The following is a 26,151-nucleotide window of genomic DNA, read 5'->3' as shown; positions in this document are numbered from 1 at the left end:
CATATTTATTGGTATTGAATCATTATTTACAGAAACTATAGCTAATTCTTTTAAAACAAATTCATTAATTGGCAATTTGAATCCTTGCACATCTATCAAGTACTGCATTTTTAAATCAACTAATCTCATTACGCGTAAAGAGTTAAATATATATAAGCTTAAAGTTAAACAATTTTTTTGACAATTCCACTGATTGGTTTATATTCAACGATGCGGTCATGCAAAACTAAGCAATAAGCTGAAGTATTGGCGGGAAAATTTTCTTTTGATTCAAATTCTAGGCGAATACCAACTGGTCCACTTTTTAAAGACTCATTTTGTTTTGAACAATCCACTACAACTAAAGGAGCATATTGTAAAAATTCTTTTTTTGATAAAATTGGTTGAGACTCTTTACTATAATAAGATGCTTGAAAATTTGTAAACATTTCATATAAAGTAGAGTACTGATTTCTATTAATATTGAGATTCATATTACCATAAGGATAACATTGTGAATTTAAAAATAATTTTACATCAGATAAATCACAATGATCAAAATAACTAGAGTTTTGAACTGTATTATTTTTTCTGTTTCTCTGAAACCCTAATACAATAAATCTAGGTTTCTCTAATTGACTTGAAGTTTTTACACTCCAAATATGCTTAGGAGTAATTGGTAATAAAGGATATTCATACAATTCCCAAGTTCTAAAACTTATTGGAATAGATGGATCTTTTTCAATATATTTTAATAATTTAAATTTTCGAGCATCTGATAATTTTATGTACGGTAATAACCATTCAATTTTTTCAATGACAATTTTAAACTCTTCTAAAGGTGCTACTTGCAACACTGCGTTAGCATCAGTTCTTGATCTGATTAAAATAAGCTCATGTTTTGCGTTAATAATAACTTTTTGGTAATCTTCAGCAAAACCAAAAATCATACTGAGAGGAATACAAACATCAAAATAACCTTGTGCATTTGTTAAGGTTGGTTCATTCGTAAATTCTAACCAGCCAACATTTTCAAGAAATTTATTTTGACTAGAATCGAGAGAAATATAATTTTTCATTAAACTTGTAAGACCAACATTTTTATTTTTATCAATTTCTACACCATTAAGTTCATACTTTGCTTCTTCAAATAAATGACATATGCCATTAGAAATTAAATTTGTACGCTCTAGAGCTGTTCCATCAGGTTTCACAAGTTTTCCAGTGATGTGAATCGAGCTTTTGCTTGGAAATAAGCAATGATCCTGATTCTGTACCGTGATGCGGATTTCGTCACTATTGTTGTATGTTGATGAGGTGTATGGTTGTTGCGCATGAACTTCATAATGAGCAATAGATTCATCAAAAATTACTGGTGAATCAATATTTAAAATTTCCCCTTCCATAGCAAAAAATAATACGTTGAAATACAAAGGCACAAATACAAGTAAAAATAACCTTAAATCTCTTTTTTACTCTCTTCCTTTTTTTACAATCCTTAGACCGAGATTTTTCAGTAGTTGCAGGTTCTGAGGTGTTAATCTCTTCAAGATTCGCCGACGACTGATTTGCTTCTGGCATGGTGTCTTAATTTTATAACCAAAACCAATCCTTTTTCTATTATTAAAAACAATACCCATTATTTTAAGGATTTAATATGAAGCCTTATTGTTAAAGTTTCCCCTCGAAAATTAACTAAATTTCCGTCTTGGTCTACAATTCGCAATTGAATATAGTCTATTGTCTTGACAGCGACTGGCAAGTAAATGACGTGATTTGGTACTTCCACTATTTTATATCCTGGTGGAACAATAGGAAAAAATTCATGAATTGTATGCACTTTTTCACCATTAATGTATGCTCCCGTTGTTATATTACATTCTACTCTTAATGAATTTATTTTAATGATTGATACTGGTTGATCAGACTCATGGTATTCTTGAGCTTTTAATTTGCGAGGAGAAAATCCTAACAAACTACCTATAGAATCATTAGGTTTAAAATTAATTTCTTCATCACAATAAACTGTACATTTCAATGTATTATTGTTTGGTTTGATTCTAAAATTAATTCCTTTATTTTTTAAAATTAAATGCAAAACTTGATCAATATCACTAACTTCATAACTTCCTGTGGGTATAATAATTTCTTCATTTCCTACGTAAAATTTATTCTTTCCAACATCTATATTAGGAATAGAATTAAAAGTTAAAAATTCAACAAGACCAAGAGCATAATTTTTAAAATTAGACAACTCTATTGGTGGAAAAAATTGAGATTCTAAGATGGAAGAATTTCCAGACAACGTTAAAATAAGTGAATCGTCCATGATGAGGTCAAAGTAATAACTAACGTTTAAACTAAGAATATCATTTATTTATATGCAGAGTATACAAATCAGGAATATTCAATTGTTTACATAAAAATTTAAGACATAAATGTCCGCATACATATGTATTATAGTTTTGATATCGTTTATGATTATATTTTATGCTACCAACACCAAAATATTTAACAAGATCCGAAGGTGGTTGAAGATTACCGAAACTATCAAAATATACGATTTTATCTTTATTCTTTTTATATGCACACCAATGTGTACCGGGACCATTTTTATCATCTAGATTAATAATTGCAAATTCAGTTTCTTTAGGACCACGCATAGGTAGTTCATTTCGCATAAAAACTCCTCGAAAATATGGAATTTTTAAAAGCTTTGCAAATTTAAGTAAATCTAAGTCGGTTAGGGCTCGGTGAGGTAGCTTTACTTCAAGTTTTTTGACTTGCATCCTTGTCCTGCTTTATAAGGTTTAAGGTGTAACCCTAGACCTGTCCTATATGGTTTTAAATAGAGCCCTTTTCCTAAGGCAATAGACTCCATTGTTTGATTGTGTCGCTTGCTTTCCTCTAGTTGACGTTTTGCAGAATTTGCATCATTTACAGCTTTAGCTATGCCAGCTGCTCCCCCTGCTAGAGCCCCTGTTGCACTTAAACCCGCAAACAAAGGAATAAGAAAAGGTAAAATTCCTCCCACTTTAGAAGGTATCGGTAAAACTCGAGGTTTATTAATTTTTCGCCTGCCACCAGCAATTTTAACTGCCAAACGTGCACCTTCAAGTGCTGATTTAATAGTAGACTGGGCATTTGTATCCAATTTCATAGATTTTTTAGCTGCGGTTACAATCTTCCTCAACGTTGATTTTTTATTTTCCCTCTTTTTCTTCATATTTTCTTTTGACTTGATTCCCATACCCAATTTTGATTTGACCTTCATTGCATTTGTTATTGCGTAAGCTGCAGCTCTTTCACTATAATTTGCGTCAGGAGCAAACACACGATGCCAAGCTTTATCAGCAAGTACTCTATCAGCTGCGTTTCTCGCTTCTACACTTTCCCTATTTTTTGAATAAGAAATATCGTGCTGTTTACAAGCAGCGTCGAGAGGGTTGATTCCTGGATCACCTCGTGCTAATCTCTTTGCTAATTTTGTTCCTGGACCACAGTATTGATAGCCAGGTATATGAAGTTCGAAAGGTAATTTATTGATAATTTTATTCAAAATACCTCTACCTCGTCTTACTCTTTTCGAAGTTTTCTTTAAACTAATTTGTTTTTTATTTACACCCATATTTATATTCTTTACGGTTAGAAAACTTTTTCAAGACTAAAGGGGAAATCTATATAACCAATGTATTTATAGTTTTTTGCCATTTGACTACAAACAGTCGACCTTTAATGATCTAACAAAAAAATTATGACAGCAATAGTCAATTATCACAGTAATAGTCAATTATCCCAATTGCCTCCGACAGTAGGAAACGTGGACCTTGCCCAAAGCATGAAAGAGTTGACGATCGACACCAAATCGCAAACCTCTCCTAAAAAACTAGACCTAGCAATCAGATGCTGTAAAGTAGCATGGACCTTATTATTGGACTTGCATGCAAACGTTACAAGCGACTACAGTAAACTGACATTGAAACTATTAAAAACCTTGTATTTATAGTTTTAACCTCAGTTATCGTAAGAATGGAGTTCGAAGCACAATCGATTAAATTACCAGTTTACAATTTTGACACTCTTGTTCAAGATTGTAATAAAAAAACAGATAATCGTCATGGAAATTTATTGCCAAATAGTGTGCGAGCAATATTTTGTGGACCGTCAAATTGTGGAAAGACAAATGCTTTACTTGCTCTTTTAATACATCCCAATGGATTACGATTTGAGAATGTTTATGTGTACTCAAAATCGTTATATCAACCAAAATACAAATTTTTAGAAAACATTTTGCAACCAGTAGAGGGTGTTGGCTACTTTCCATTTAATGAACATGTGGATGTTGTAGAACCAAACAATGCGTTACCAAACTCAATATTTATATTTGATGACGTAGCATGTGAAAAACAAGATAATATTAAGGCCTTTTTTGCTATGGGAAGACACAAAGCTGTGGATTGCTTTTATTTATGTCAAACATATGCGCGCATTCCAAAACATTTAATACGTGACAATGTTAATTTACTAGTTTTATTCAAACAAGATGAAATGAATCTTAGACATATTTATGATGATCATGTAAATACTGATATGACATTTATGGAATTTAAAAAACTTTGCAACTCTTGTTGGAAAAATAAGCATGATTTTATAGTGATTGATAAAGATCGTGATATCAATGAAGGCAGATATAGAAAGTGTTTTGATTGTTTTATAAAATTAGAGAAATGATATTCTTTATAAACAGTTTCATTCAAGGCATTGGTCAATCAACATGTCTTCTACACACTTGAAACATTTGCGAAAACAAAAAGATATTCTTGGTCAAATTGCAAAAGCCAGTGATGCTATTCGACGAAAACATAGACTGATGAAATTGGGCAAGGAAGAAATTGAACAGACTTTAAATAATACCTTTAAACCTATAGTGACACCAATTCAGAAATTAGTTGACGACATTGAAATTGTTAAACAAATTCGACCAGTAAAAATTGAAAGAGAGGGAGACCTTCCTTTAGAGTTTGAAGAAGATCAAGAAGTTAAGAGAGAGAATGATTCATTTTTAAGAGATGACTTATCATTTGCAACAGCTGCTGATGATGACGATAACGGTAATGATGATGGAGATGATAATGGAGATGGAGATAAATCAGAGAAAGATGGTGCTATTTTATATCTTCAAATGTTGGATGAAAAGGGAAAAGATTTAGATGCTTCATATGGAGTTCGTAAATTATCTAAAGGCCAATTAATGATTGGTAATTCAGGAATAAATTTTGAACAAAATAATATTAGTGTAGCTAATAAAACATATCCTGCAACGAAAGGTTTACTTGAGCTTTTATTCAAAAAAGTTCCAGAAGAAGCTGTTTTAAGTGTAGTTGATCGAGAAAATTATAAAAATATTGTAATATCAACTAATGCTCATAAAAAATATTACAAAGCAGATGGCGCTGTTAGAGATAAAAAGAGTTTAAAATATCTAAACTATATAGCAGTACATTCTGGTGAAGGTTTAATTCCAGAATATATGACTCAACAAGAAGATACAAAAATTGATTATGTCTATTGGGATGATCCTAATGAATTGGTTGATCGTTTAAGATTGCTCTTGGCATCTCAAGCAGCTGGAAATCCCAGTCATAATAATGAGATTATATCAATTATTGAAGAGTTGAGAGAAGCTGGAATTGTTTATTAATTAACAGTTGTAGAAATTTTTATCATTTTCATGATGAGTATTGACATATTCGGACGTCAGTTTAAAAGCACAGAAACTTCAAATCGAGGTCCACCAGGACTTGGTTTTAAGTTGACTGGTGAAGGAGATTTTAATATTGAAAATAAGAAACTTTGTAACGTAGCTGATGCCGAGAGCAACAGTGATGCAGTAAACTTGAATACTGTAAACAAAGTTATTGAATCTAAAACGAACGCCATCTATGATGTAATCGGTTCTGTGAGAAATGATATAAATGACAATGTTGTAAAGATTGCAGAGATAGAAGATTTGATAAAAAAATATTTTGAAAATCTAAAAATCAGTATTAAAAGAAATATAGAGATGATGTCTACCAGCAAAGAGATTATTTTACAATTAGACAGCAGACTGCGCACACTTGAAGGTAATTAACAATGGAGGATCAAAAACTACAGTTGGTGAAAGAGTTACATAAACCAGCGAGAAGAAATTATAAGCGAAGAAATGTTGACATTCGAGGTATTGACGAGACTTGGCAAGCTGATCTTGTTGAAATGCAACCTTATGCTAGAGAAAACAAAGGTTACAAGTACCTGTTAACCGTCATTGATACATTTTCAAAGTTTGCTTGGGCTGTTCCAGTAAAGTCCAAAAAAGGTGAAGATGTGACTGCGGCAATGAAATCTATTTTATTTAAAAAACGTATACCAAAAAATTTGCAAGTAGATAAAGGAAAAGAGTTTTATAATTCACAGTTTGAAAATCTCATTAAAAGTTATAACATTAACTTGTATTCTACGCATAGTAATTTGAAAGCGTCAATTTGTGAGCGATTTAATCGTACTTTGAAGAATAAAATGTGGATGCAATTCAGTTTACGCGGTAATTACAAATGGATAGACATACTAAGTGATTTAGTAAATGCGTATAATAATAGTAAACATCGAACAATAAAAATGAAACCAATAGATGTAAATGCTGAAAATGAAAATAATTTGTTGTTTAATGTATTTAAAAAAGTTGCAGTAAACAGGCAATATAATAAGAAATTTAAAGTTGGAGATAGAGTACGTATAAGTAAAGTTAAGCATGTTTTTGAGAAAGGTTATACACCAAATTGGACTACAGAAATATTTACTATAAGCGATGTAAAAAATACTAATCCAATAACATATGTCTTAAAGGATTATCAGGAAAATCTAATAAGTGGATGCTTTTACGAGCAAGAACTTTCTAAAGTTAAATATCCAGATGTATATTTAGTTGAAAAAGTATTAAAAAAACGAGGATCTAATGTATTTGTAAAATGGTTGGGTTTTGATAATTCTCATAACAGTTGGATAAACGAATCTGAATTATAATGTATTTAAGAAAGGTAAAAATAAAAATAAATTGAATTGTATGCATTTTTGTATTTATTTATCCTCTCTTTACAATAATTTACCATTGATATATTGAATATTTGACATTTGTTGAATAGCTTCATTTGATATTTGTTTACAGTGAAATGTGACAAGTTCCAGCAATAATGTCTCTAAATTTAAAACATTAGTTCTTCCCATCACTTTTTGAAGTATTCTACTGTAATGTTTTTTAATAAAATCCGTGGCATGTTTTGTAGACTTTACATTATTTTTAAAGATTAATTCTGCAATAGACTTTACAATTATATCTTTACTATACTGCAAATTGAATTTTGATAGTTCTACATGTTTTTGTTCAACACAAGGAATAAGTTCATTAAATATTGCAAATGAAGTTTCACTAAATGTAAATGATTGATCTAAACGCTCAATTGATATTAAACGATATGTAACACTAAAACGTATTGTAAACGTTTCACAATCCAGCACTGATGCATCACAATCTCCGTTGAAAAATCGCATTATATGTTTTACTGCATCACACAATAGGCGCCATTCTTGAAGCTCCAAAGACAATGATACTCGTGGATGGCTGCTTCTTAGTTGAATTTTAGGTATTATTTTCCCATTTATGTCTAGTTCTGCTCCAACGACAACTTGCTTTGTAAATGATGGATTCAAGTTGTAAATTTTTGATAATAACATTTCTCTGCATGGTAAATATGACATTTTATGTCTTCTACTGGTCAACTCCCTCAGGAACAAACTCTATCTGATTGTAAGGTCCTCCACGATTTCTTAAATATACACCACCTCTGACAGCTTCAGCTTTTAGACTGTTGAAAAGATTTGCATCCTCTTCAAATATTTTTAGCATTCTTGGTGGTAGGAAAATGTTAAATTCATTATTTATTTCAGCAACAATTTTCGGACCAAATTTCGTATCAATTTTTCGAATGTCTGTTACTTTATAGAATGCATCGATGGTTAACTCCTTTGTTGTTTTGGTGACCAAGACTTTGCTTGCTTTGTTTAATTTATCGAAATTCATTTTCATCACTTAAATTTAAATTTTCAAATTTTTTTATTAAAATATTTAACTGCGACCTTGCTTCAATTAAACTTTTAACTTTATGTATTTCTTGAATTAATTTGTTCAAGCGCACTTGAATTTCACGACGTTGTTCTGCTAATATGTTCATTAACCAACTTAAACTGCAGGAATGATTTCGTTTATAAAAATTGCCCTCTTTATATACATGAGATATGACCTATTTGACCTTCAAGTTAATTATAGATTTCTTGGAATTTCGGTAAGATCAAAAGCATTCTTATGAAAAGAACCAAAAATGTTTGTAAAAATTCCTTAGATAAGAATCTAATAAACAGTGATTTGCAATATTTAGACGAAAATAATAATTCCAAGAATAAAATAAGTAAAAACAAAAACAGGAAATACCAATGATAATGAGTCATCAATAAAAAATTCCAAAACTCTGAGTCATCAACCCTATTTTGCGAAAAACAAAGAAATTATGTGTCATCGTTAAAGAATGCACCCTGCAAAAAACAAAAACAGGAAATACCAATGATAATGAGTCATCAACCCCATTTTGCGAGAAACAAAGAAATTATGTGTCATCGTTAAAGAATGCACCCTGTAAAAAACAAAAACAGGAAATACCAATGATAATGAGTCATCAACCCCATTTTGCGAGAAACAAAGAAATTATGTGTCATCGTTAAAGAATGCACCCTGTAAAAAAACAAAAACGGTAAATTCCAATAAAAAATTGCAAAATTCTGAGTCATCAACCCCTATGGAAAATTCTAGGATTGTTTTATAATTCCAAGAAATTAGATAAATTCCAAGAATCACATTTGCATCATGATCTCAATATCCCCCCACTCCAAAAATTCTAGGAAGTATGACGTCATATCCGGCTCAGCATAACAGTCAGAATATCCCCCCCCCCAATGGATTGAGTCTTGGCTAAGTGGTTTGAGTCTGGGCTAAAAATGTCGGTAACATGTCGGTGCAGGAATCTTGGTCCAGAACGCTCCCTGTCTATCTACTAATATTATAAAAAAGTTACACAATTTCTAAATAAACAAAATTTGGAAAATTATGAAAATTACAATTTTCCTAATTTTTCATATTTTATTTATATTATTATTAAAAAAAAATTTGCTGAGATAATTACGACTAAGATAATTATTAGCAAAGGCAAGAAAGTAAATATATTGAAATTAAATTAAAAATTAACTAAAGTTAATTGAGAAAATTGAAACATCTCTTGGGTTTATTTTTAAATTAATTTTTATTACAAAATTCTATTACAATTAAATTATTTAACTACAAAAATAGATAATTTATTGAATAATTAAATGTTTTTTAAAATTCAATTTCCAAAAAGAATTTGATCGCCAAATTTTTAAATAATTGAATTCTTTCGAACAATTTTAATAACATTTTTTAGAGTAATTACATTTTTCGAGAAATTCGATTATTTTATTATTTTTAAACGATATTTAATTTTTGCGAAGAATATTACTCTTAAAAATAATTGAATTTCTGCAATAATTCCTAACTTTTCCAAAATTAAATTTTATTTCGTGATTTTAACAAAAATTTTTCTCTATAAGCATTATTTTTAATAATTTTTGAAAAAGTACTTTGAGAATTTTCAAATTTATTTGTTTACAATTCAATTTTACAAAATTTCAATTATTCCTAAATTCTTCAATTAAATATGTTATTAGAAAATAAAAACTTGAAATAATTTTTTAAAAAGAATCCGCAATTAAACTTTCTGGAAAAAATTAATTCAATTATAATAAAGAATTTTATTAAAAACATTTTTAAATAATTAAATTTTTTTGACGAATTTTAATAAAATTTTTAAGAGAATAATTACATTTTTCTAGGAATTCGATTAAAATTGTGTTAAAAATAATTTAAATTCAGCAATGAGTTTTATTATATTTATGAAAATAATTGAATTGTTGCGAAGAAATTTATAAAAAAATTTGTAAATAATTGAATTTCTGTGAATTTTTTATTACTTTATGAAAAGAATTAAATGTTTTCGTAGAATTTTAATAATTTTTTTTTTAAAATAATTGAATTCTTTTGGAAAATTTTAGGTATTAAAATAGTAAATATTGAAAATTCTTGAATTGAGGGAAATTTTTTAAAATATTTTGTAATTGTGCCAAGAATTTTTTTTTAATTTTTGAAAATAATTGTAATTCTGAGAAGAATATTATTATTTGTAAAGAAAATTGATATTTTAATTTTGACGAGAATTTTTTTAAATTTACATAATATGATTACATTGAATTTCTGTGAAGAATTTGATTTCTTTTGAAAAATAATTAAATTTCTCCATTCATTTGTAATTTCTCTAAAATTCTCCAAATTATATCGTACAATTTACAAACTTTTTGTTCTTTTTCAATTAAATTACGGACTTTTACGGGATTTTCGGACCTAGTTCGAGCCCTACAATTTTTATTAAGGAATTATTCGTATTTTCGAAAAATTAAATCTTGAAATTTCGAAAATTAAAACTATAGAGTTTGAAAAAAAGAACGGAAAAAAATTCAAAGTTTCTAAATTTTAATTTTTCTAATTTCCAAATATTTTATTTATATTCTTAACAAAAACTTTTGTTTAGATAATTATGACTAAAATAATTATCAAACAAAGCCAAGAAAGAAATGTATAAAAAATAAATTATAAATTAACTGGAAATAACAAATTGAATCGTGTCAGTTGGTTAATTTTCCAGAAATTTGTTTCAAAAAAATTAAAATTTGTAATAGGAAAGTTTAAGAATTAAAACTGTAAAATTTGAAAAATTCCAGCTATGAAGTTTGAAGAGTTAAAACTATGAAAAAAAAATTCCATATTTTCCAAATTTTATTTTCATAATAAAAAAAATCTCCTTGCTAGATAATTAAGATTTAAATAATTATCAATCAACGCGAAGAAAAATGATTTAAAACTAAATTAAAAATTAACCAGAAATAAGAAATTGGAACGTGTGTTGCGTAATTATTTTGAATTTCTGATGAAAATTTAAAACCATTGAGTGCTATTGATTTCACTAAATCACTGAATTTATATATATATATATATGTATGTGTATATGTATATAATGAAAACTTGGTCACTCTATAGTACTAACACATTCCTGGAATTTTATCCTTGGGAAAGTAGGAATGAAACGAAGAGTTTGCCTGTGAACGCTAGCATCGATAACGAACTTCACGCTAAATGTAATTTCGCAACGTATTGCCAACTTTGTCGAGGCAGGATTTCATTTCCATTCTCTGGTTTCTCTGTTTCCGTCTTTTTCACTACTTTATAGCTTCATGTGCCCGAGACGAACTCAAGGAAAATAAGAAATTTTATAATCAAATGATAAAGCTTTTCTTTCGAAATGTGCAACTTATTTTCAAAAAAAAAGAAAATAAAAAAAACATGAAATCTAATTTCTTCAAAATACATCGAGAACAATATAGTTTCTTCTTTTTAACAATTATTATTGCGATTGGATTTTTCCAATGTTTTTTGATTTCGCAATTTTTAAAATTGAAAAGTTTGCTTTTTTGTAAACAAAAATTATTTTTTTTTTATTTTACTTTCTTTATTTTTACCTACTATTTTTTAATTTATTTTCTTTTTTATTATTTCAGTGCCTTTTGATTAATGCGCAACAAGTTAAATTCGAAATTAAATCCAAATTTTCCTAATTTTCGTAATTTTTCTAATTTACTTAATTTTTCATTTTAATTCGTCGAATCTAAGTTTATTAATATTTGATAGCAGTATTTATTTGATATAAATTTATTTCATAAAAAAATTTTTTAAAAAGATTTATAAACAAACAATGCAGCTTCTAATTTTACAGACCAGAATGTAATTTAAAAAAAATTATTAAAAGAAATGAGAATTAATGAACGAAAATATTTGTATGAAAAATTGATTTTCTTTTTTTTTTTTTTTGCTGAAATCAAGCATTTTTCTGACTGCATACAGCGCTTTATCTAGTAGATACTACAGATATTAAAGTTTTTGCATTTAAATGCGCACGCGAAATAGAAGCAGACGTTCCATAAATTCAAAAGAAAGGCCAGTAAGTAAAATTGCATGATTCATGTGACAACGAGGAGTTTAATGATACATGAACACTTTTGCCAGCTAAAAATTTAATCTCACTTTAGAATTGACTCGAATTTTTCAAAAACAAAAAGAAAAAAAAACAATCGTCGTGTAAATTTTCATTTCATTATTACGAGCACGCAATTATTTTACCCATTACAAAGCTTAAAAGATAAACTGATTTCATTTAATGTTGGAAAAAAATTACAATAATAATTATTATCATTATTGTTTTATTTTTAATTTATTTTACTGTTTTTATATTTATAATATATTTTTATTATTCATAAAAACAAATAAGAAAAAATTTTTTAAATATAGAAATTTGTCTTGTGAAATCTGTGTTTTTACTACTTAAATTCTAATTAACGAAAGGACTTTGTTTTGTCTGACTGTAACTTAATTTTACTACTGATTGTATAATTTACAAGAATTAATTCAATTTACTTGATTTCAAATTTCTAAAAACCGAAATTTCTGTTATAAAAATAAATTTGCAGAAATTTCAGTTTTTAAAAAACAAAAATAAGAAATTGAAAAAAGAGAAAATTACAAAAATATAGAATTTAAAGTCTGGCGAGAGCTGTTTTTTTACTACTTAAAGTAGTTTATTTTGTTTGACTAAAAAAAAGTGTAACTACTGATTTTATAATTTCGAAACTTAATTTAATTTGATTGTTGATTCACTACTAAAAATCTAAATTTTATAAAAAGCTATTAGCAGAAATTAAATTTTATATTTTAACAAATAAGCTGCCAAATTAAATAAAAGTACAAAGAAAATTAGAAAAACAATTTAAGTAATTATAGTACTTTGAATTAAAAAAAGTGAATTATATTAAAATAATTCTTGTAATGATTAAATATTGGTAATATAATTTATTTATCCTCAGACAAAATAAACTTAAACTTACTCAAATAAAATAAATGAATAAAAATTACAAAAAGAAAAATTATAAGTCTGACGAAAGTTGTTTTCAACTACTTAAAGTATAAATGCAAGAACTTTGTTTTGTCTGCCCATAGCTAAACTTTCTCTACTGATTTTATAATTACAACTAATTTAATTTAATACAATCCTAAAAGTCGAAATTTCTATTATAAAAATATATTTGCAGAAATAAATAAATAAATAAAATTTCAAGCCTGACGAGAGTTGATTTTTACTATACTTAAAGTTATAAATTAAAAAAGACAACAGTGAATAAAGTATAGACTAAAGAAAAATACACGAATAGCACTTATAAAAAATAATTTTGAGAATTAAAAAAAAAAATAAAACAATCCATTCTAACAGATAAAGGAATTAGTGAATTGCGAAAAATGTATAGTGTGAAATAAAGTGAAAAGTGAATGTAGAGTGAAAAATATATGTCCGAAAAATAATACAAACACCGAATGTTAATTTCATTTTAGTATGTACGTATATAAAATGAAAAAGGGTATGAAAAATTAAAACATTTAAAACATAAAAGACACTCCGTTTTTTTTCGCAAACCAAAATATAGATAAGATATCGTTTCATATAAAGTATTGTTTTAGTTGATTTATGAATCACCTTTAATATCAGAACATTAATCAACAGTAGAAGTAAATTTACCGTAGGACCAAACCCGCTGAAATTCCGGTTGCCAGTCCACGTTAACCAGGAAACTTTTCGTCGATATCAAGCCATTTCAAAGTTTCAAGTTGACCTATCATTTTGCTATATACACACTGTTCTTCAAATTCGGACAATATTTTTTTTTTCGAAATAAAAAATCTATCAAAATATAGAAATAAAAAAAACCCACAAAAATAAAAAAAAAATACAAAATCTACAAAATATGGAAATAAATAATCTACAAAAATATAAAAATACAAAATCTACGAAATAAAAAATTTACAAAAATATAAAAATTAAAAAAAAAAATACAAAATAGAAATAAAAAGTCTAAACAAAAATATAGAAAAAATAAAAGTATTTAATAACTAAAAAAAATAAAAACAGCAACATTTAGAAAATAATAAAATTTATTTGAAATGGTGCATTTGAAGTGACTGTAAAATTAATATAAACTTTATATTTGTCTGACTAAATTTGTCCTTTACTACTGCTACAAAATTGATAACAATTTAAAGCGTTTTGTCTCACATAAACTGGGATTTTAGTACGAAGAGTAAAATTACAGAAATATAAAATGTTATGTCTGATTACAAAAGCTGCGCGCTTTTTTTTTTACTACTGCGAAAGTATAAATGCGAAGAACTTAATTTTGTCCGACTGTGTAAATAAATTTTACAACTGATATCTGGATTGCGGAAAGTTGTTTAATTTCGTCTGACTAAAATTGTTTTGTTCTACTAATTTTGATGTATATGGGAAAGAAGTTTTGCATTTAAAACGCTTTTCTTGTCTTGTCTGACCAAACACGTACCTTAACTACTTATGGAATGTCAGACGAAAGGTGATTTTTACTACTGCTGTTAAAAATATTATAGAAAAATTACGAATTATGTTTGCCCTTATTTGAATATTTTTTTCTAATATTATAATATTACAAGAATTTAATTCACCTGGGCTGACGAAAAACTGTCTTGTACAACTTTTTTTTACTACTGAAAAAAACAGAGTAGCCACAAAAATTTAATTTTGTTTTTCCCTGATTTCCAGGAAAAATTTTTGACTTTTTCCCTGACCCTGAAGAATATTTTGATTCACTCCAAAAATTATTAGATATTTAAAAAAATGTTTCTATTTTTCAGTTAAAAGTATAAAAAATTCAAACATTCAAAGATTATAATTTGAAATATTTTCAAAACTAAATTATTTCTAAAAATTCACGCTATAAAATACTTCCTTCTTAAATTTGAATTAGTAAAAATGTTTAAAAATTAGAATTAGTGACTGACTTTTTGTTTTTGAATTAGTAAATTTTACTATTAAATTAGTAGAAACGACTATTTATTAGTAAAATCTGCTAATTCAAAAGCAAAAAGTCAGTCACTATAATTCAAATTAAAAAACATTTTTACTCATTCAAATTTAGAGAGTTTAATATTCAATTATTATCTAAAATTTTAACTAAAATTCATATTTAAATCAATTTTTATTAAAAAATTTTACGAGAATTAAAATTCTATTAAAAATAATTGAATATCTGTAAAACATTTGATTGAATTGAGAAAAGTTTTTGAAATTAATTGAAATTTTCATTTGCCAAGAATTTTATTAAAATTAAAATTTATTTTTGAAAATAACTGAATTTTGAAGAAAAATTTCATTATTTATAAAGATAATTGAAATTTTGACGATAATTTTTTTTTAAACTTTAGACCATAATTGAATTTTTGCGAAGAATTTTATTACTTTTGAAAATAATTGAATTCTTATTGAGACGTATTTTAATATTTCTTTTTAAATAATTGAATTTTGTGAAATTTTATTGAAATAGTAGACATTGAAAATAATTAAATTTTTATATTAATTAAATTTCTACGTAGAATTTCATTAAAATTATTTTGAAAAAAAATTGAATTGTTAAAAAGAATTTTATTAAAATTTTTGAAAACAATTTAATTCTTTTAAGAAATTTAATTAAAAATGTATGGACGATGATACGAAAATTCTAATAAATAAATTATAAGAAGGCTTTTTAAAATAATTAAATTTCTTTGATGAATTTTAATAAAATTTTTGAGAATAATTTTTTAATAAATTTTTATAAGAATTTTTTTTGAGAATTTAATTATTTAAATAGAAAGATAATTTATTAAATAATTGAATATTTCTTAAAATTGAATTTTTATGAAGAATTTCATCAAAATTTTAAAAAAAATGAATTCTTTCGGTGAATTTAAAAAGTAATTTTAAGAATAAATGCAATTTTCTATTAGTTTATTTAAAATTGTACAAAAAATAATTTGAATTCTACGATAAGATTTGCTATTTATGAAAATAATTAAATTCTTGCAACGAATTTAATTAAAAATTTGTTTAAAGAATTGAACTCCGAAGAAAAATATTATTTATTAATTACGAAAATAAGTAATTTCTTGTGAAGAATTTAGTTCAAATTTTTTTAAATAATTGAATTTCTAAGAATTTTTTAAAACTTTTTGAACATAATTGAATTACATCAAGAAATTTCATTAAAAAAAAATGAAAATAATTGAAATCTAACAAAGAATGTTATTAATTTTTTTATAATTGAATTCTCGAGAAAAATTTTATTATTCATGAAAATAATTGAATTCTTAAAAAAAATTGTATTGAAAATAATTGAATTGTATAGAAAAATTTGATTAAAATTGCAATTTTATTAACTAAATCTTGTAAAGAATTTTGTCAACATTTTTTTAAATAATAGAATTTTATTTAAATTTTTCGAAATAATTGAATTGGTGCGAAGGAATTTATAAAAAAAATTGGTAAGTAATTGAGTTCTTTTGGAAAATTTTGTTAAAACAGTGGATATTAAAAATAATTGAAATGAGGAAAATTTTCGATAATAATTGAAATTTTGCCAATAGAATCTTATTAAATTTTTTGAAAATAATTAAATTTCTATTATTTATGAAAATAATTAAATGTTTGCACAGAATTTTATCAAAAATTTTTCTAAATAATTAAATTCTTTTGAAAAATTTTATTAAAATAAATATTGAAAATCATTAGATTGAGGAAAATTTGTTAAAATACTTGAAATTTTTCTTAGAATTTAAATTAAAAATTTTCAAAACAATTAAATTTTGGAAAAGAATTTTATTATTTTTTAAGATAATTTAAATTTTGACAAGAATTTTTTAAATTACAAGAGGGGAGGGGGGTTAAAATTTCTTACGATGGGAAAGTGGGTTTAAAATTAAAAAAAATTGTCTCACGTAATTTGTGAATTCTTCCTAATTAGTAAATTTACAATAAAAAATTTCTACAGGTAAAGAATTAAAAAATTAAAAAAAAAGAATTTTCATTTCCAAAAAAAAACAAACCACCAAGATAAATATCTTAAGATAGAATTGAGGTGGAAAAAAATCTGAAAGCTTGTTTTATATGAACAATTTAATTAAACACTTGGCCTGGCATTCACTTTATCAAAACTAATTAAATTTAATTGACTATGAACGTTAAAGACAATGGGTAGAAGGCAACTTCCCGTGTGGAAAAGTGAGGTGGGCCCACGGTGGGTCCCAGGTGGGCTTCCCAGGTTCTAGGTGGGTCCCAGCAGGGATGGCCCAGGTGGGCGATTCCTTGGCTTGTAACGGTGAATCCAGCCACAGCCCACCTAGGAAAAATCCAGCTGGGGCCCATAGATTTAGTTTTCATTCAAATTAATGAATAAATTGTTTATTAATAACAAATAAGTCGAATTATAAATAAATAACGTTATTATTTAACGATTTTTACTTTTTTTAATGAAATTGTGACCAAAAGCAAATTCATAAATAATGTTAGCATATATATGGGAATTAATATATATCCTTTCATTCATAAATTAAAAATTTATAAAAAAATTAGAAATTTGTTAATTAAATTATTAAACGGTATATATAATCACTAAATTGCATACTTATACGAATACAATGCAGAAAAATCGGAATAAACGCAAACCTAAGAAACAAATAAAATTTAACGCACGCGGGGATTGAACCTACGACCTACGGACTACTAGACTAACGCCCTAACCACTATACTACGGAGACTAACTACTGAACACCGACGTTTTATTGTCAGTGACTTGTTGATCTGCTGTAATGATTCAATAAAGCACTTACTGACACGAATACACCGTAACAAATAAATAATTTAATAATAATTATAACAATATTATTAATGTAATAAGAACGATAAATATTCTTAAAATAATATTTATATTATTATGAAAAAAATATATCAATACATTTTTATTAAAAATGTGTTTTTTATTGTTTACAATCATTATAAACATTAATTTGTTGGTCTAAAAAAAAAAATTTTTTTTAGTTTGGACTTAGAAATTTTTACTAATTAATTATGTGGACATTACATAAAAAAAATATTGTGAATACATTTTTGTTAAAAACACGTTTTTTCTTAATCTAAGTCATTATAAACATTAATTTTTTGTTGAAAAAAAAATTTTTAGGTTTGGACTTAGAAATTTTTACTTATATAATTATTGATGTGGGTCCTCAAAAACTGGGAAGCCCAGGTAGGGCCCAGCTCACGCCCACTTATAATATTATTTCGCCTGACCGGAACCCACCGTGAGTGGGTCAATAGACAAACTCTAAAATGCTTCCGTAAAATGTTAACATGTTTGTCAATTGTCAATTCATGTACGAAGATGACCATAATTACATCAAAGTTTTATTATTAAATGTTAAAGAAAAACTAAACTATTTAATAATTTTCACTGTAAACGATTTTTGTTATTATATATAATAAATTTTACTAATGTTATATTGCAGTCGTTATTGTTTAAATAAATAATTGTTGTTAATTAGTAACTCCTGACACTAGCTTCCAGAAAGATGCAGTTTTTTTCTAATTTTGCAATTAACTAATTCGAACCACATGAAATAAAAATAATTTAAGGTTTTAACAATTCAAAAATTGTTTAAACAAATGATTGTTGTTATTTACTAATTTTTGACACAAAGCACCTAAAAAAATGCAGTTTCTTTTTAATTTTATATTTAACTAATCTGAAAAGTATGAAATAACAGTATTTTATGATTTAAACAGTTCAGAAATTGTTTAAACAAATAATTGTTATTGTTTATTAACTTTTAATACAAACAATCCAGAAACTTGCAGTTTCTTTCTAATTTTACAATTACTACTACTCTGATTAACTAATTGCAAAATAAGAAAAAACTTCATTCTTCTAGATGCTATGTGTCAAGAGTTAGTAAATAACAACAATTATTTGTTTAAACATTTGATAAATTGTTAAAATTAAAATCATAAAACATCCGAATGATTTACTATTTACATTAGTTAATTGCAAAATTAGGAAAAAACTGCAAGTTTCTAAGTTATGTGTATCAAAAGTTAATAAATAACAACAATAATTTGTTTAAACAATTTCTTAATTGTTAAAACCATAAATTATCTTTATTTTATGTTGTTCGTATTACTTAATTGCAAAATTAGGAAAAAAATTGCAAGTTTCTAAGTTATGTGTATCAAAAGTTAATAAATAACAACAATCATTTGTTTAAACAATTTCTGAATTGTTAAAACCATAAATTTTCTTTATTTTATGTCGTTCCTATTAGTTAATTGCAAAATTAGGAAAAAAAATTGCAAGTTTCTAAGTTATGTGTATCAAAAGTTATTAAATAACAACAATTATTTGTTTAAACAATTATTAAAATGTATTAAAAACCGTTATACCTTGATGAGTTAATTATTAAATAAATAAATTCAGCTGGAACAACTTTAAAATTTCAATAAAACTAAATGTCTGTTAGTGTAGTACAATAAAAGTTTATAATTATTGACAATAATAAATTGTTTAAAATAATAATGATTATTATTATTATGAATTAATTGTAGAATGATTTATTGTGAATAGTTATATTTAATTTTCAGACTTTTTCTATTATAATGTTAATATTTTTATGAAAATGGGAAGCCCAGGTGGGGCCCAGCTGGCTCCCAGTTTTTAACTGGGCTAACTTGGGCAGATTTCCACACGGGATTATTCTTTTTTATTCTTTTTTTTTCTCCCACAGTGAATAATTGTTGTAAGCCAAGTCCGTGTAATCACCAATCTAAATGCATCGGTTTTCACGAATGATTATTCTCTATTTTTCTCTCTCTCTCTCCCCAACAACAATTATTCGATACAATCGATTAATGCAAAACTTGAAACTCTTTATCCAATTTCGTTCAACTTAAATAAAAAGTATTCTTTTCGTTTTATTGCGGTTATTCATCTTTTTCTATTAATATTCAAAAGAATATTTCTTCCTCTAGAATTTCACTGTTTTTGTACTGAATAAAATTCTGTTATTGAAATGTATGGAAAAAAATTTGAAAATTTCTTCGTTTTAAAATTCAATATTTTAATTTTTTATTTCAGGCATCTCGTTTTATTATTTTTTAAAAATTTTTCTAAATGTTTGTCTTAATATTTAAAACATTTTTTTTTTTCAAACCTTAATTTTTTTTTGAAAAGGTAATTTTTGGCAGAAGACAATATTATTTTCTTCACAGAGGAAAAATTTGGAAATTTTTTTCATTTTCATATTCAATATTTTAAAATTTTTAATCAATTTAGTTTTAATATTTTTATTTCAATTTTTATTAATATTTTTTCCATTTGTTTCGTTTTTTTTTCAAGCGATAATTTTTCTACAAAAGATAATTTTTCCCATAGAACGGAAATTTGGAAAAATTTTTTTTTCCTAAAGTTTCAAACTTTTTCCAAACTGGTTTGAATGTAATTGAAAATAGTTTTTTGTTTGGCACTTTTTTTTCTATTTTTTGTTAAAAAAAAAACTGTAACTAAAATCCTACAGGAAGCAGACGAATTCCAATCGTCGTGCTTGATTGAACTTTCATACAAAAACAATTGAATGGTCGACGAAAATAGTGAAATTTCTAGTGAAATATAATTGAATTTTCACTTCTATGTTTATAAATAAGTAAATTCTAACTGCAACAAACTTCTATATATATGTATAATTATATTTGAAAATATGCAAACCTTCACCAAAATGTGTTAAATTAATTAATATACAGTCAATTCTAGAACTTTTGAAATATTTTTAATTCCCTTCTAATTATCACATATAATTAAATATTACAATATTACAAATATTTGTTTCGTGTATCAAGTTTATAATTCTCCAGGCGAACTTTCAGCGAAACAATTCAACGAAGGAATTGTATATGAAGTGTATATAATACAATATGTAAATGTCTTACAATTTATGATATAATTATTATAATATTGTCACAATATAATAATATAGTAAAATATATTTAAAAGCTTTTTTTAATAAAAATAATTTTTTTTTAATTTTTGTTATTTTATTAAAAATTAAAATTGTTAGTAATATCATAATTAATGAGAATAATTTCATCTTCAAAATTAACATGATATTTTTAATGGTCGAACCATAAATAATTCAGAAACAACTTTGAAAATGCAACGAGTATCCAAGATTGCGTTTTCTGCCTTGAGATATTCAAGTAACTGCTTCACCTGCACTGAAATTCTAAATTGGACAACTTTTAAGAAATCTAATCATCATTCTCCTATTTATTTATTGCGAGATCTTTTATTGTATTTAAAAAATCTTAGAATTAACATTTCTAAATTAAATCCATTTCCATTTGTGAATAATTTAATAGTCAGTTTGTGTTTAATTAATATTAATTGAAAAATAATTTAATTAATATTTGCGAATAATTAAGAGGAAGATTGATATTTACCAATTTTGAACTGAATTAATTATTAATCCAAAAAATAATCATGTCTAAAAATATTATTACCTTTGTCCTAAAAATTAAATTATTTTGAAAATCATTTTATTTAAATAAATTTTCAATTAAAAACAATTTAATTTTAGACGAATTTTAAGTAAACTTTTTTTTAAATAAGTAATTAAATTCTCGAAGAAATTTATCAAAAATTAAATAAATTTGATTTAGAGAAGAATTAAAGTTTCAAAATTCTTGAAAATAATTGAATTGAACTCTTGAAAATAATTTGTGAGAAAAATTATTAGAATTAAATTGATTTAAAAAAAAATTCTTATTTTTATTGAAAATAATTTAATTGAAATCTTGAAATTAATTTGGAGAAAAAAATTATTAAAAATATCTAATTATTTATTTAAAACAGAATTTCAGTTAAAATAATCTAGACAAGAATTATTAATTTTAAAAAATTTGATTTTGGTGAAGTTACAAATGTAGAAATTCAATTATTTTCAAAAGTAATAAAATTCTTATCACAAAATTCAATTATGTTCAAAATTTAAAAAAAAATCTTGACAAAATACCAATTATTATCTTTATAAATAAAAAAATTCTTCTTCATAATTTAATTATTTTAAAAAATTTTAATATAATGCTTGTCAAAATTTCAATTATTTTCAAAAAAATTCCTCATTTCAATGATTTTCAATATCTATTATTTTAATAAAATTAGCCAATAAAATTCAATTATTTAAAAACAATTATTTTAATAAAATTGTACGCAAACATTTCAATATTTGCATAAATAATAAAAATTTCACAGGAATTCAAATATTTACAAATTTTTTATAAATTTCTTCTCAATAATTCAATTATTTTCATAAATAATAAAACTCATTGCAGAATTTTAATTATTTTTAATACAATTTTTAATCGAATTCATGCAAAAATTCAATAATTTTCAAAAATTTTAATAAAATTCATTTCAAAATTTCAATTATTTTCAAAAATTTTTTCTTAATTCAATGGTTTTCAATACTCTACTATTATAATAAAATTTTCCAATAGAATTCAATCATTTAAAAATAATTTTGACAAAATTCTACACGAACATTAATTTATTTTCCAAGAAAATAAAAATTTCACATGAATTCAATTATTTAAAATAGAATTTGCATACATTTTTTCTAAAATTTCAATTATTTTTCATACAATTTTAATCGAATTCCCTAAAAATTGTAATAATTCTTAAAAATTTTATTAAAATTCGTTGAAAGAATTCAATTATTTAAAAATTTTTTGATAAAAAAATATTCACATTCTTTATGTGAATTCAATTTCAAGAAACATTCAATTATTCCATAAATAATTTACTTTTGTATTTAAATAATTGAATTCTCGTTGGACTTTTTAATAAAAATTGATTTGAAAAATATTAATTAATTATTTAAAATATTTAAAAAAGAAAATATTATTTTTGAATAATTTTACAATTAAAGATATTTGTAAATAAATTTAACAGAACATTTTTTCAATGAAATTTTTTCCTTTATTTTCTAAAAATTCAAAAATTTTCAGTTATATTTTTAATTAAATTTCCTAATTGACAAATATAATTTATAAACATTTTTTTCCTTTCTTTTTAAAAAAAGCTTTGAATTATATTAAAACAATTGAAATTAAGAAATAGAATTGATGCAAATTATTTGCTTATAAAAATTGAGAATTTTCTACAAAAATATTAAGAAACGGGAATATGTATAATGTTTTTTCTCCCAAAATAAAAGAATGAGTTTGTAAACAATATTGTTATTGAGAAATAAAAATTATGCATAAAATGGGTATATTTCCTACTTCTTAATCAAAAATTTTTAACAATTTACAATTTTCTAGTATTTTTTATAAATAAAAAGGAGAATAATTTGCATATAATAATTTAGATCAGTCAAACGAAATTTGTTATAGAAAAAAGCATATATAACAAACAAAATGGGTAAATTTTCAAATTGTTAATCATAATTTTTTTTAAATTTTCTAATTTGTAATATTATTTTATTGTAAATCTAGAAAAAACATCTGCATATTTCGATTTGTCAAACAATATTTTTTAAAGGAAAGAAAAACAAAGGCATACACAGAAACTAACTTCAAACTGCGGACAGAATGAATGAATGAATCCGGAGATTAATATAGTTAACTAGCATACATAACGCGCGCTTTTTAATTGATATTGAAAAATTTAATTATTTACAAAAATTCTACACAAAATATACTTAAATATATAAAAATAAAAAAATATTATTAAATGAAAAAAATAGTGGAAAAAATAAAGAAGTATACATAATATTATAGGAATGAATGAATACGACGATTATTATAGTTAATTATAGTTTTTGAAAAATAAAAATAAAATTGAGTATTGTAAATAAATTTTTTTTTAATTTACTTTTTTGAAAATTATAAATAAAGAACCAAAGAAGAAAAATATAATAGAAAATTATCATATCTTTTGTAAAGGACATCTTTCATGCCTCCAAACTTAAATAAATAAATAAAAAGAAATTTTTGATTTCTATGTTACTGATTAGAAATATTTAAATAAATGACAGACAGGAGCATTTATATTTTTTATTTAAATATATATTAAAAATACATTAAAATAAATTACATATATGGTAAAGAGTTCACGACCTAGTTAAATTTTAAACATAGAAATTCCAAGGGAAAATAGAAATAAAAAAAAGGATGAGAGGATATTCTAGGGAAAATTTTTTTTTTTTTTAAATTTTTTTCTACCCCTCGTTGTTCCTTGAAGGGTGTAATAGAGAACAATTTGAATATATATGTATATGTATGTGTGTGTGTATATAGAAACGCTTCTCTGATTTTATCTGGTCCGTTAATTATAATAATCGATTGTGCTTCAGGGTACTGGCCATTTGGAGTGGTGTGGTGCAACGTGTACGTGACATGTGACGTGTTGGCTTGTTCCGCAAGCATCATGCACATGTGCTTCATTTCTCTGGGACGTTATCTCGGCATTCGAAATCCACTGAAAACGAGGCACATCTCAACCAAACGACTGGTTGGAATCAAGATCGCGCTCGTCTGGCTGTTGGCCATGCTAGTTTCCAGTTCCATTACAGTATTAGGTAAAGTGGATTTATTTTAAATTACTAATTTCCCGAGAATACCTTGCAAGATGAGAGAAAATCACTTGCAAAATTTTATATAATGTTTATTATCAATTAGAAATGAGGAGGGGGAATGGTGTTTAATTGCTTTTTGCCTTTAGGCGCAATAAAACAGGAAGAGCTTGTTATTATTATTATTATTATTATTATTGTTGTTGTTATTTTATTTAGCCTCAAGACACATTTTCATATTACAAATTGACTGTAATTAATCTTGAGATTTTATTTAGAAAATTGTCCTGGCTCTTGATTATTATTGTCGTCAAGTTGCTTTTGATAAAGATTTATTGTATTTTATTTACGTTTTTTAAATTTGAACTAGCAACAATAACTAACTTCTTTAATACCTTTTTTAATTAAAATTAGTAATTTTAAAAATAATAGAATTTGAAAATTTTCTAATTTAAATTTTTGTTGAAAACACTAAAAAAATGCAATTTTTGAGAAATTACAAATAATAGCAGAAATTCAATTATTATTATAAAAAAATTAAATTCTTCTTATAATTATAAAATTCAACTATGTATAAAATTTGAAAAGAAAATTTCGTAAAAACTCCAATTAGGTATCTTTATAAATAACAAAATTCTTCTCCAAAGTTCAATTTTTTTCATAAATGTCAAAAAAATTCTTGTCTTAATTTTAATTATTTTCAAAAATAAAATGCATTTTTCTAATTTCAATGATTTTCAATATTTACTATTTTAATAAAATTTCCCAAAAAGAATTCAATTATTTAAAAAAAAATTAAATAAATAAAATAAAAAAATGTACCTAATAAAATAAAATAAATAATAAAAATTTCACATAGGAATCCAATTATTCTCATAAATAGGAATAAAATTTGTTTAAGGAATTCAATTATTATTTTAATGAAAAATAATTTTAAATTCTAGAAAATAATACTTGAATTAAAATAATAAAAATAATTTTGATGGAGCTACAGTAACAATATTCTTAAAATATAAAATAATGATTTTATCTCTCGGTCATTTTTAATTATTAGAAAAACATAAGTTGTTTAATTTAAAAAAGGTTTGAATTTGAAACTTTTTAATGTCTTAATTCCTGTGGAAAATTCTGTTCCAAAAATAAGATTAAAAATAGGAATTGTGGAAATATTTTTCTTCTTTTTCTAAAACAAAATAATAATTTTGTTAAAAAAAAATTGTGATTCATAAACAAAAATAATGCAAAATAAATAAATTTTATATTTCTTTACCACAGTTGTTTAACAATTTTCTTATAAAAATTCTCCGAGAAAATTCAATTATTTTAAAATATAATTAAATTTTTCACAGGAGTTCAATTATTTAAAAACTTTTAATAAAATTCAATTCAAGACT

At 24.6% G+C, this 26,151-nt stretch overlaps 1 protein-coding gene across 2 annotated transcripts in view; it reads left to right on the top strand.

Moving 5' to 3' along the window:
• LOC122507724 (5-hydroxytryptamine receptor 2C-like) overlaps positions 1 to 26,151 on the top strand; it is a 196,096-nt gene that overhangs the window by 125,526 nt on the left and 44,419 nt on the right. For both annotated transcript variants that reach the window (XR_006302143.1, XM_043620587.1), the window contains exon 3: positions 24,539 to 24,763. Coding sequence is in view for 1 of the 2 variants with exons in the window: in XM_043620587.1 (XP_043476522.1) it covers positions 24,539 to 24,763 (225 nt within the window). In the remaining variant the exon portion in view is untranslated. The remainder of the gene's footprint in view (positions 1 to 24,538; positions 24,764 to 26,151) is intronic.

This window comes from Leptopilina heterotoma, unplaced genomic scaffold (genome assembly GCF_015476425.1).
Source record: "Leptopilina heterotoma isolate Lh14 unplaced genomic scaffold, ASM1547642v1 Lhet_51, whole genome shotgun sequence".
Lineage (NCBI taxonomy): Eukaryota > Metazoa > Arthropoda > Insecta > Hymenoptera > Figitidae > Leptopilina > Leptopilina heterotoma.
The sequence above is the reverse complement of the archived record's forward strand: the minus strand, read 5'-3'. Positions and strand labels throughout refer to the sequence as shown.